At 40.3% G+C, this 12,559-nt stretch overlaps 1 protein-coding gene across 2 annotated transcripts in view; it reads right to left on the bottom strand.

Moving 5' to 3' along the window:
- Positions 1-4,511: 4,511 nt before the first annotated feature.
- The window catches only part of POPDC1 (popeye domain cAMP effector 1), a 30,903-nt gene continuing 22,855 nt past the window's right edge, over positions 4,512-12,559 (bottom strand). For both annotated transcript variants that reach the window (XM_069804953.1, XM_069804952.1), the window contains exons 7-8: positions 12,270-12,411; positions 4,512-4,852 (exon numbers count right to left, since the gene is read on the bottom strand). In XM_069804953.1, the coding sequence (XP_069661054.1) occupies positions 4,728-4,852; positions 12,270-12,411 (267 nt within the window). In that variant the 3' untranslated portion in view covers positions 4,512-4,727. The remainder of the gene's footprint in view (positions 4,853-12,269; positions 12,412-12,559) is intronic.

Genomic DNA, 12,559 nt, shown 5'->3' on the forward strand with positions numbered 1-12,559 from the left:
GAGAACCCATTCCCTTTAATCAGAAGCAGCTGTGACCAACATGGCACGAGAGACGGAAAAACATTTTACTCCCAGGTACTTCCTATAATTACATTTCTGAAACAATAATTAAAGTAACTGTTGCTGTAATTCTAGTAATAAGGTTAAAATGTGTCGCTACAATTTCACTTCCCGAAATTCCATCCAAATGATTTGTGAATGTATCTGTGACAGCCTATCATGTGCAATGTTGCTCAAGAAATTGGTGCCTTCCGCACGTGATGATAATTTCTGAGTCTCTACTTTTGCAATAGGCTCTATCTAGATGCCAAAAATTTACTGAAGAACCAAGCCCTTGCCTTTTAACTATATCACCATTGCTACTCTTTCATTTTTTTTACTGAAGCACCTCTTTTGTTAGATCTTTGTTTTGCTTTCTAATGCATATATCAAATAAAGTTGCCCATTTTCCATAAAAAGATTATAATTCAGTTGCACTTATTTCTTAAAGGGAAATAGTGTAGGAAAAAAATAAAGCATTTAGTATTTGTATACCAGTTCAACACTTTTTTTTTTTAATTTAAATACATTGGGCTTGTTTATAAAATGACCATTTAAAAGACAGGGTTATCTAAACTACATTCATATTATTGAAATAGTTTTGATCACTGAGTTGACCTGTTCTAAGCTTGCCATTTACTGCAAATATCCATCCACTAGAACCTGACAGCTGGTTTTCAGTCTGTAGAAATGCGATGTGGGTAGTGACTAGCACCTCACTTTATGTTAATCAAGGTCTAGATGTTCACCAGCTCCACAGCTGGAGCATTTTTTACATACCTGATTTCCCAAGCGCTGGGCTACAGCTGATTTTCTGAATCCTCTCTAAATGCCCAAACTAATTTTTCAAGCTTTGGACGGTTTCTTCAAAGCAGATTTACCTCCTGGGGTAGGAGTATGCAAGCTCCCATGCCTCTGAGTTACAGCTGAAGAGACGCTGGGTCAGCTCCACGTGAAGCTCATTCCACACGATTTAAGAGCGAGACAAACAGTGCTTTGCTATGAGAGCAGGACAGAGCCTGAAATGAATCTCTAAGACAATTCTTGATAGAGCTAATTGACATCTTTTAATTCAGTCTCCCTGACAAACATGGCACTCAGTATGTGTTTTACTATATTTATATAAATGCACTGAAACCACAGAATTCTTGAAAAAAGTTATAAAAAATACATTTTGATGAAGTACCTTCCTTTTTTTCCCCCCAGGTATTCTGGTTAGTAAAAAGAACTATTTGCTAGTATAATTCACACCTGCTGAGCAGTTACAGTTATGACCAACAGAACATGATGTTATGATTTTAAAATATATGTTGTTTTATTTTGATTTACTAATCACACCTTGAAATGAGCTAACGATGGGTTTACAGCCCATTGTCTCTCTACTCAGGCACACAAACACTCTCCTTTAAATCTGAATTATTACAGGATGCTTTTCCTTACCTTCTGCAACAGCAATAGAAAGGGATGCCTCATGCACTACAGAAAAGCAGGCCAGTCTATTTTAACTTCTGTTGTCTCGGAAACAACTTTATTTGAGACAACAGGAACAGAGATAAACAGACTTTGCAAGTTGTGTTTATCAAGTAAACTTACTTGCTATTAATTTTACCCATTCATCAGGAATTTTAAAATTTCCAGTTATGTACTTTTAGGTAATAAAATGTCTTGCTTCCAGTAGATTAACACAGTTATTTATCATTATTTGCAGTGTTGCTGCTGTAGTATCCTTAGCATGGGTGATGCTTGCAGGTGTAAAGATGACTTGGTTCTTGTTCCCAGACAGCAGACAAGAGTTTGTGGTCCTGAGGCTGGGATACACAACAGGTACGCAGAGCTCTGCTCCTGCAGGGCCTCCCTGATTTTAAAGACAAATTCTGTTCAGGAGATGTAATCTCTCCAGGCATTGAATATTGCTTGAATTGATAATAATACATGAGAAATTATTCTGCTGGAGAGGGAAGAAGAAAGGAAACAGCTGGTTTTACTTCATTCACTCTGGGTTTTCTGGTCATTGCTAACTGGATGAGCTCTATTCCACCAGCTAGGTTTTCCTCTTTAAAGGAGTTTGAAAACTGGCAGAAGTTTGGGAAAATCATATCAGGACAAGCACATGGCTCTCTGTATCTCCTCATAAGTAAAATAATTCCCATTTCCTCTCTTACTCTCCCAGTAGCCAAAAGGCAACCTCAGAGATATGGCCACTGGCCCTGAGACATTGAACCAATGATGCACTTGCTCCCTATGTGTAAAAGATCTTTTGTTTGTAATCCAGGGAGAAGGAGAGGGGTTTCTGCATACTTTCAGCATGGTCAAATGAGTTTGTTACATGATTTTTTTTAGTCCTAACCACTAAAAATCATGTGTCAGCATCCTTCTTTTGACTGACATGTTTTATCCACAGGGATCATTTTCTCTGGAATGGGAGTAAAACGTCACTTCTTACACAGAGCGTGACACTGCTGCCAGAAGGAAGGAAGCCTTCACCCACCAACCTGTGAGTCTCTCACCATCGTGTTACTGACACGGCTTGATGATCAACTACTTGGAACAGCTTTTGTACAACCTGCAAAAATACACAGAATTGTTTTATTTCTAAAGTCTGGCTGTGCTGTAATCCAGAAGGAAGATAAGCATTTTGGACATACGATCCTCACACCTAGCCATCCTCCTGTAACAGCACTTGTTAATATTTTTGTCTCCATCATTACAGTATTTCCACTCATTTGGAAGTTGACCCTGCCTTAGCAGGAGGCTAGATCAGATGACCTGCAGAGGTCTCAACCTAAGTAAGTCTGTATTTCTATCACTTATCCTATTGAAAAGTTCTGCAATATTCTTCTTTTTATTAAAAGAAACACGACATCCAAAACCTCAAACAAGTTCACAACTTTACACTGAGCAGTCGCTGGAGTTATGAGGATATGTATTTCTCCTTTAGTATGCATTTTATTGCATGGAGAATGTTTCGTATTTTTATAATATATTAAGTTATCTTGTCTACTGTATTTTTGTTCATGGTGTAATCTGTTCAGTTGCTAGTATTTGACAGTCAGCGACTAAAAACGTGGTATAATTTTAAATATACATTTATGTTTCAGTTGCTGAATCCCAGTCATACCCCAGTAGACTTGCAAGAGATCCTACCTAGCATTTTGGTTTATCAAACCAGTGGTTCTGAAAGCTGTTCCAACTAACACTTGTGCATAAGTTACAACAGCTGTGAGAGGACTTCCTATTTTTTACCTACAAAGACTTTCATAACATTAAATCAGATTTAGATCATAAACTACATCAACACCAACAGAAGCTAAATGTGCTGTCTTTTGTATGTGTGGCTTAAAGATATTTTATATCTATTTACACAAATTAGTATGTCTCACCTCAGTGCAACATTTTTAATAATGCAAAACTGACTGAACCACAAGCCATATTGATGTAATATTAAACACTGGATTTAAATTCACAGAAGCAGGAATGCTGACAACACAGGTCAAACTTCCAATCATTTAACTGCGTGTTTTGATATTGCATGAGCTTTTGAGGAAGGAATAAGTGGGTAATATAACTCAGATGCAGGCCGATTCAAGGATGTTCAGACAGGATAAATTTTAGAAATAAAATGGAATGACACAAACCAGCAAAGCCCAGACTCTGACACCTCTGCTTGAGAGTTTATGCCAAACTTCTATTATTGTATGTAGTGGAGTTTTATCCAATTCAATAAATAGAATAGTATCTATTTTATGTTATGATTAGTTAAAATATACTATTTGTTGCATAACAAATTTCAAGCATTGTCAAAGCACAGAAGTACAGCTACCATCTACATGTCTCCACATATCACAGACAGGACTGCTACAAGTGCCTCTTATAAAGGCTTCCCAACGCCTCCCATTATGAGACTTTTACTGTACTTGCAGCTACCCAGTTTTGAGGTTTGAACGGAATTTCCTTTATCAAGTGTTATTTGTACCTCACATATTGCTGTGTGGAAAGGTTAATCCAGAACAGCTCAATCACTCTATGCATAAGACAAAGGAAAAGCATATACTTCAGTGTAATACAGCTACCTAAAGTAGAAAAAGTTAAGGTTGGAAAGGCAACGTTAAATTTAAATATTTGGCCAAGAAAAATTAAAATTGAAGTCATCATTACAATTGTAGAGTCAAGCAGTCAGGTTGGGAAATGCCAGAATTAGAGGCAAATACCTACCAAAAGGCACAGAACAGTGTGTGTACTATTTCACCAGACTCCCACAACAATGAGGGTAGGTAACAGCAACATAGCTTTGGAAACATAGTTTCAAAATCTCCCACTGAAGAACACTAGGATACAGGTCTCCAAGAAACTTACAGAAATGAAACTGGGGATATTCTCCACCAAGTAAGTCTCTAGAAATTTCAGGCTAGTCAGCCACTTCACACTACATTTATGATGCAAGAGTCAAAGCTGAAATAAAGCAACCACTCCTGTCCAGAAAACAAAAATAAAACCCATACAAGTTTTTCTTTATTTTAATTAGAAGTAAAATAAAATGTGACATTTCCATCTAGAAGCCACTGACATATGCTGTGGTAAATTCAAACACAGAGAGGTGGTTTTAGCTGTCAGATTCCTCCCAAATTCAGCTTCTCCCTCTTGCACTGGAGCTTTGTGCAAGCCCTGATATGCCTGAGGAAAACATCCATTCAAGGCAGCCGCTGGAGTTCAAGCTTATCGGCGGATGGTGCTTCAAAGACGTCATCTTCAACGCTTTCTTCTATCGGCTTCATTTTTGCCGAAGTTCTCAGGTAGGGAGACGTCCGGCCTGGGCCTGCCACAGTTACAAAGAAATTGCCAATTAATTTAACGACACATACCTGCTACATACACCTATTCATGACAAAACGTACACAGTCTGATGATCCTGTCCTAGTTGCCTCGTGAGAGGATTTTATAAGTGAAGGTTTCTTTGTTACTCGGCCACAGGGATCAGGGAATTCTAGACGTGGGACAGCCATGCTGCTGCGAACCAGCAACGCCTCTGAGGTTCAAACCCTGCGGCTGGCCACAGGCACAGTATTCTCCCCAAATTCTGACTGCGTGAGGTGCCCAACGCTGTGTCTCTGGCCATCATTTTCTCACCGTTACACTCACCCACTAATTCTTCTCCACAAACGATGATGTGAATGACTGCCCTAAGTACAAAAGGTATTTACGTTTGCCTCAGCCGTGAAAAAAAATCCCTCAGTGTACTGGGCAAACCTCAGGTAGGTACCTGATCACAGCCCTAACTGCCTTAAAAGCAAGTAAAATGTATGGAAAATATAATACGCCCATAAACAACCCTAGAGAAAACAAGACTAACAGGTGAAAGACACATAACTTTTGACTGACAATGACTTCGTTGCTCTAAGACAGTCTTTCAGAAAAGCAGTGCCTCATAAAGCCTGCCAGAGTGGAGCGCACACAATGGCCATCGCTGGTAAGACATTAAATGGAGTTTTTGTGCAAGTTACCACTGCAAACTACCTCTACTGTAGTTAAATTTTCAGCATGAGGGTTAAACCAGAGAGCTCCTTTGACATCAGCCAAACAGGTTTATTTCCCATTGTTCACTCTGAAATTGCTTCTGCACTTGGACAGTTTTTCTCTCGGTACCCTCTTCTAGAGTTAAACCACCACAATGGTACAAGGTTGCAAACATCTAGCATATGATGACCAAAAAGACCATTTCAGAAGAAAAGAGCAAGAGGTAGTGGTCCTGTCTGACAGATAGTCTGTATACAAGCCAAAAATTCAAATTTTCTTGAAAAAAACACTGATAGCCATAACATAACTGTTATTGCAGGGCTATTCTTACTACTTTAAAAAAGTTTATTAGATATACAGTAAAGTGCTCTGCTAAGGAAGCCTACTTATGTAGATGGACTCCTTTGTGCTGCATATGTTACACACAGAGAACAAAATACTAGCTACAGGCAAGACCAGCAGGTTATCACATTACTGCATTTTTAAGTCACATTCACACAAACACTATTCAGAATTAGCTTTTTAGAATATTTTATGTTAAAAAATGTATTAGTATTTTCTTTTACCATTCAAAAACTACAATGATAAAGGTTATTTGCACACATTTTTAAATACTGGAATTGTTAAGCGCTTTTTTACTTTATCACTAGTTTATAACCATTTTTAGACCAGTTCTCTTTTTAACAAAAAAGTGCTTAGTTCTCTCCAGAAATCAGAAGAAAGAAGCCATAAGTCTGTTGAACAGGATCCAATATTGGGTCTAACACTGTCAGGTTGTTTGGTTCAAAGACATGCCCTTCTTTTCTCCAAATACAACCCCCTTGTCTATTGATGCCTCAATCCAGCGTTGGACAGTTGTTGAAGAGACAGTCTGATCCTGAACCCGGGCCTTCCATACGTTACTCTGATGCACTCTCTTGAGGACCTAAGCTTAAATGCCTATTAAGATGGCATTTCCCATGAAACCCAATCCTGCTTTTAACCACAAGCTGGGTATAACATAGGGAGCCCACACAGTGAGATAATACCAATAAAAGGATTACCAAATCAAACCTTTTCTACGTTCCTGCTTAGCTTAGAAGTTTGCAAATACAGATTCATAGACCAGCAAATCTGACTGATCTAAACCAAGCAGCACAGAAAAAGAGACCGTATCACTAAGTATATGAATGACTATCAAGCAGTAGAATTATTGAATCGAAACTAATACCAACATGTTTTCTAAAAGACTGAAAGTTAGGTGAAGCTACCCTTGTAATCAGGTTGAACTATTTCTGCTTAACTCAAATTTTGGAAAAAGAGATGCATCGACTTCATTTACTAATAAATTACATACAGATGGACCATGGATGTCAAGCACAAGTACCATGTTATAAACAAACCCCACTTTAATACCTTTTTGAGGATGCTTGCTGAGTTAATGTGATGTTATCAACAGAAAACATCATGCTGCAAACGACTCACTCCGTAAGCATTATAGAACTCTTGTTGGTTATTTCCTTAACATAAAAGCAAACAGTTAGTTGGGTTTCTTCGTTAATTAAATTCAAAACACAGTTTTGTTAGTAAGTGTAGTTTGGGGCCCTCTAATTAGTATTTTCCACTCTTTCACTACTAAACACTTTGAAAAATCTTCCTATCAATGTCTTAAGAAAATGACTCAAAGCTTATTGTTTGTAGCACAGATAAAAGCATCATTTAAAAAGTTTAGATTATACAAAAATATAAATGCTCAATTTTTCAAGAATATGGAAATTAGGAGAATAAAACTTATTTTTATTGTAGTAGTCAAGTATCTTATTTGTAATGGGAAGCTTTTGTCCACAGAACAATTGATCACCTAGCAATGACAAGACAGTATTCCTGTAGAGCTCCTGTACAGATAAGTTTCTCTTACTAATTTCTCCTTCCAATTAAAAAAATTAAAAAGTTTGTCATTTCCATATGTTCCTCACTAAATCTTCTGGAGTTTTGGGGGTGGTTTTTGTTTGTTTGTTTACATAAACGAATGCATGATTGCAGAAGGAGGATCCAGGGGAACAGCACTGGGACAGTATGCCTCAGTATGTACCTCATACTGAAACTTAAAAAACAGACCAAAAAAAACCCCAAACCCTGACTGTTGCACTGAGGGCACCCAGGAGAAAGTTTTTGAAAACACAAGTGGGAAGACAAATGGCAGGTTTTTTGTTCACTTTTCCCGGTGATCTGAAAAAAAGTGCATACATGGCCACAATCCAAATTGAATATAAATCTTTAAGCAGAGCTCACCTTGGTAGCAAACCCGTCATTGGCAATGACAGTACCCAGGAATAACTAACAAGCTATTTTGGCAAGAAGAAAGATTGAAGTGTTACAGTTTAGTGAGATAAGTAACCTTTCATCAAGAATTTTTATCAGCCTTCTACAGAAGTCAGAAATTTCACATTAAAATGCACAGAAGAAATAAAGGACGGTATTTCCCGAGGTGTAGGATAGACTGCTGTACGGGTAACCCCTCTGCCTCCCCAGAAGTGAGGGAAGTATTGGGTGCAGGAGGCTGCTGCCACACCTACTGTTTCCAGTGGGATAGTGGCACTATAAACTTCACCAACTGCTGCTGGACTGAGCAATTTTGGAACATAAAAGACATTTAAACCCCTCTTTTGGGGAAAGTACACCCCACACACCAGAAAATATGGTACACAAACCAAGGAAAAGTACAACAGAGGAAAGTGTATTTATCAAGTATGTGCTAAGCATGGATGCATCTTAGGGATTAATGTCATTACAGCTGAACATGTCATGCATTTAGATTACTCCCAAAGCTGAAATACTGGTCTCAGTGTTCTGCTGCTAAGCCTGAAAGAGAATTTTAATTCTAGCTGATTGCAGAAACACATTTTTACAATTTCTTTCAGGCTTCTGAGTGTGCAACTTTGTCCAAGGGTGCTCTATGCAAAGGAGTGGCTTCAGTTTCATGGAGCTTTGCCGTGGAACAGGTGAAAAGCCAGTCGAGAGCTTATGGGTTAAGATGAGAGAACAGACCAACACAGGGAACTTCATGGCAGGTAACTGCTACAGGCTGCCCGATCAAGAGCATGTAGATGGAAGCCTTCTTTAGACAACTCGATGAAGCCTCACGATCGCAGGCCTTGGTACTCGTGGGGAACTTTAACCAGCCCGGTATCTGGTGGAAAGGCAACAGGGCTGGGTGCAAGCAGTCCAGGAGATTTCTGCAGAGTGTACCAGATAATTTCTTCACAGAAGCAATCGATGAGCTGACTAGGAGAGGTGCTCTGCTGGACCTGTCACTGATGAACAAGGAAGAACTCATCAGGGAGCTGAAGGCTGATGGTAACTTTGGCTGCAGTGTCCAGGATCTGGTGGAGTTTAAGATATTGAGAAGTGTGCAAGACAAATAGTAGAGTTACAACCCTGGACCTGAGGACAAGGGACTGCGGCTTGTTCAGGGATCTACTTGTCAGGAACCCATGGCACATGGTCTGCAAGGGCAAAGGGACCTGAGGACAGACAGTTGATCTTCAAGGACACCTTCCTCAAAACACAAGAACAGTCCATTCCAGTGTACAGAAAGTTGAGCAAGCATGGTAGAAGGCTGGCATAAATGAACGGGAAAGTCCTAAGAGAGCTCAAACGCACACACATGAAGTGGAAGCATGGATGAGCTGTTTGGGTGGAATACAGAAACATGGCCCAAGCATGCAGGGATGGAATTAGGAAAGCCAAAGCTCAGCTGGATCTAGATATAGTGAAGGGCAACAAGAAGGACTTCTACAAATACACTGGCAACAAAAGGAAGACCAGGCCCAGAGGCCATGGCTCAGCAGGGCACAGGACCTACGGACATGGAAAAGGCTGATATATTCAATACCTTTTTTGCTTCAGTTTTTACTTTACAGGTTTGTCTTGAGGCCTCCCAGTTCTGAGTCTACTCGTAGAGACTAGGAGAGCAATACTTACTTGACTTACAGGAAAGACAGACTGAGTTAGGGACCACTTAAGTCAACAGGGCAAACACAACACTCTGGAATCACATGGGCTGCATCCAAGGGTGCTGAGTGTTGGCTGATGCAATTGCAAGACCTCTCGCTATCATCTTGGAAAGGTCATGGCAGTCAGGGGAGAGAAAAAAGGCAAATGTCGTGGCCATTTTCAAGAAGGGCAAGGAGAAACATCCAGGGAACTATTGGCCTATCAGCCTAACCTCAGTCCCCAGGAAGATTATGGAGCCCGTCTTTCTGGAAGCCATGTCCAAGCACATGAAGGACGGGAAGGTAACTGGGAACAGCCAGCATGGATGTACCATGGGCAGATTGTGCCTGACCAGTCTGACCACCTTCTGTGGTGAGATGATGGGCTCTGTGGACAGAGCGAGTACAGTGGATGTGGTTTACCTGGACTGTAGCATGGCCCTCCACAGCCTGCCATAGAATCATTCTAGCCAAATGGGTGAGAAATGGACTAGATACATGGACTACAGCTTGGGTAAAAAAATTGCTGGACTGCTGAGTTCACAGGGTGGTGAACAGCAGTACAAAACCCATCTGGCAGTTGGTTAGCAGCCGCATCCCTCGAGGGCCAATACTAAGGCCTATAATGTTCAATATATTAATGACCTGGATGATGGGATAGAATGTACTCCCACCAAGTTCATAGACAACAGCCGAGTAGTGAGGGAAACTGTTGATAGGCCAGAGGGTAAATGGCAGCTAGTCAGAACGGGCCTTCAGAGGCTGAAGAAAAGAACTGACAGAAACCACATGAAGCTCAACAAAGACAAATTCCTGCACCTGGGACACAACAAACCTACACAGCAGTACAGCCTGGGCATCAACTGGTTGGAAAGCAGCTTTGCAGAAACAGGCCTGGGGCTTCTGGTGGACACAAAATGGAATATGAATCAGCAGAGCGCCCCTGCAGTGAAGAGGGCCATCCATGTGTTGGGCCATATTAGCAGCGTATATTGGGCCATATTAGCAAGAGCATAGCCAGCAGGTCAATGAAAGAGATTAATCCCCTCTATATGGCACTTGTGGGACAGGATCTGGAGTGCTGTGTCCAGTTTGGGGCTTCCCCGTACAAGAAAGACATGGACATACTGGAGCGAGTGCAGTGGAGAGCAACCAAGATGGTCAGGGGCTGGAGCACATGACGTACACAGAGAGGCTGCAAGAACTGGGTGTGTTCAGCCTTACGGACAGAAGCTTCTCAGGGGATGTTACTGTTGTCTTCAGCTACCTAATGGAAGGGTATAAAGAAGACAGAGCCAGACTCTTCTCGGAGGCATGCACTACAGAACAAAGGACAAGAGTCACGAGTTACAATAAGGGAAACCTTTTTCACCATGAAGGTGGTAAGGCCCTGGAACAGATTGCCCAGAGTGGCTGTGAAATCTTCCACCTTGGAAATATTCAAAGCTTGACTGGACATGGCCCTGAGTAACCTGCTCTAGCTGACCCTGCTTTGAACATGGGGTTGGACTAGACGATCTCCACAGGTTCCTTCCAACTTCAACTGTGCTGCGATTCTAAATGTCCTTTCAGGGAACAGAGGAGAAATAAAGAAAATAACACTGGAATTTTCATCAAACTTTATCCCAGCTGTCATCCTCAACATTGTAGTAGGGTGAAACACTAGCAGGGTTTTTGCTTCCATCTATCTGAGCATGCAGACTATACCAATGTTAAGGACTGAAAACAGATAGGCCCTCCAAGTCTGAAGGAGTTCCTGGATGAGAACTGTGAGGAACACAATACAGAACAGATAATTAAATGGGAAATTGCAAATACTTCAATCACTTCCTCTTCTTAGCAGAGAGTTTAACCATAATAAGTAACTGGCAGTGAATTTTCTTCCTCATGTATTTGAATTCTAATCACTAAAGCATAATGTTTCCCAAATAAAAACAAATAATCCTATATGATGCTTTTAAATTCCATTAAAGTAACAGCTTATGTCAAATGAGAAAATTGAGCATCTTCTGGTTTTTTTTGTTCAAAAGCTGCTTGCAGAGTTCAGGCTACTGTTGAAATTAAGATTCAGGAAAATTAAAAGTAAAAAATAACAATAGCCTAGAAAGAATCATTTAGAAGGTTTCTATAAAGGAATAAATTCCAAGAAGAGAAGCAAAAAGGTCAGACTTGGTTTCTTCCCTCACTTAATTTCATCTGTTCTCTAATACTCCTGTCATAGAAAGAACAAGGGAGGAAAGCCTGACAGGATATTTGGAGATTTTCCAGGTGGCATCAAAATATTGGTTGTACACCACACTTCTCCAAACCCTGCCAATGTAAACTATCTCAGGAGGAAATGCAGAGCACCAAGTTGCTGACGGAAAAAGTTTCGTTTAGGTTTTTCATTTCTACAAGCACCAGTCACAGACCAAAGGAGATACTGTGACAGGCATTGTCCATTCACAGTTTTGCCCCATTGCTATAAACATTCCGTATTATGCCTACACATTCACATTATGCCAAAAATTATCACAATACATGCTGGGGTTTTGCCAGTATCTACATGAGATAGCTTCAGTTAGCATACAAAGCCCTGTGTATCTTACGAATTCCCTACAGTTAGGTCCCTCCACTTAGTCGACGTGCAGCAGCATCCAAAAAGCTACAGTCTGCTCCCACTGAAGACAACAGGAGTTCTACAATCACCTCTTATGATCAACCAAGCTGTGTTGAAAACTGGCATGAACTATTTTGAGCACTCACGAAGAGAGGATGCAGAGGAAGTCCCGCGAAGAAACATCTGCAAACCATCCTCACTGTCACTGGTACTGGCTATACTGTTTCTCATCTGCATCACAGAGAGCTGTGAGCAAAGACTAGGCTGTCGATCAATCTTTTTTGAAGCCTAAAAAGGAATAATAATTATTATTTTTAAAAAGGTATCAAGTAAATTAAAATAAAAATGGAAAATAACTATCTCTTCTGTAGTAGGTGCTCTGGTCTCAGTTATGACTATTCATGAATCAAGAAACTGGTTAGAGCAGAAGATTCTA

This window comes from Haliaeetus albicilla, chromosome 17 (assembly GCF_947461875.1).
Source record: "Haliaeetus albicilla chromosome 17, bHalAlb1.1, whole genome shotgun sequence".
Taxonomy (NCBI): domain Eukaryota; kingdom Metazoa; phylum Chordata; class Aves; order Accipitriformes; family Accipitridae; genus Haliaeetus; species Haliaeetus albicilla.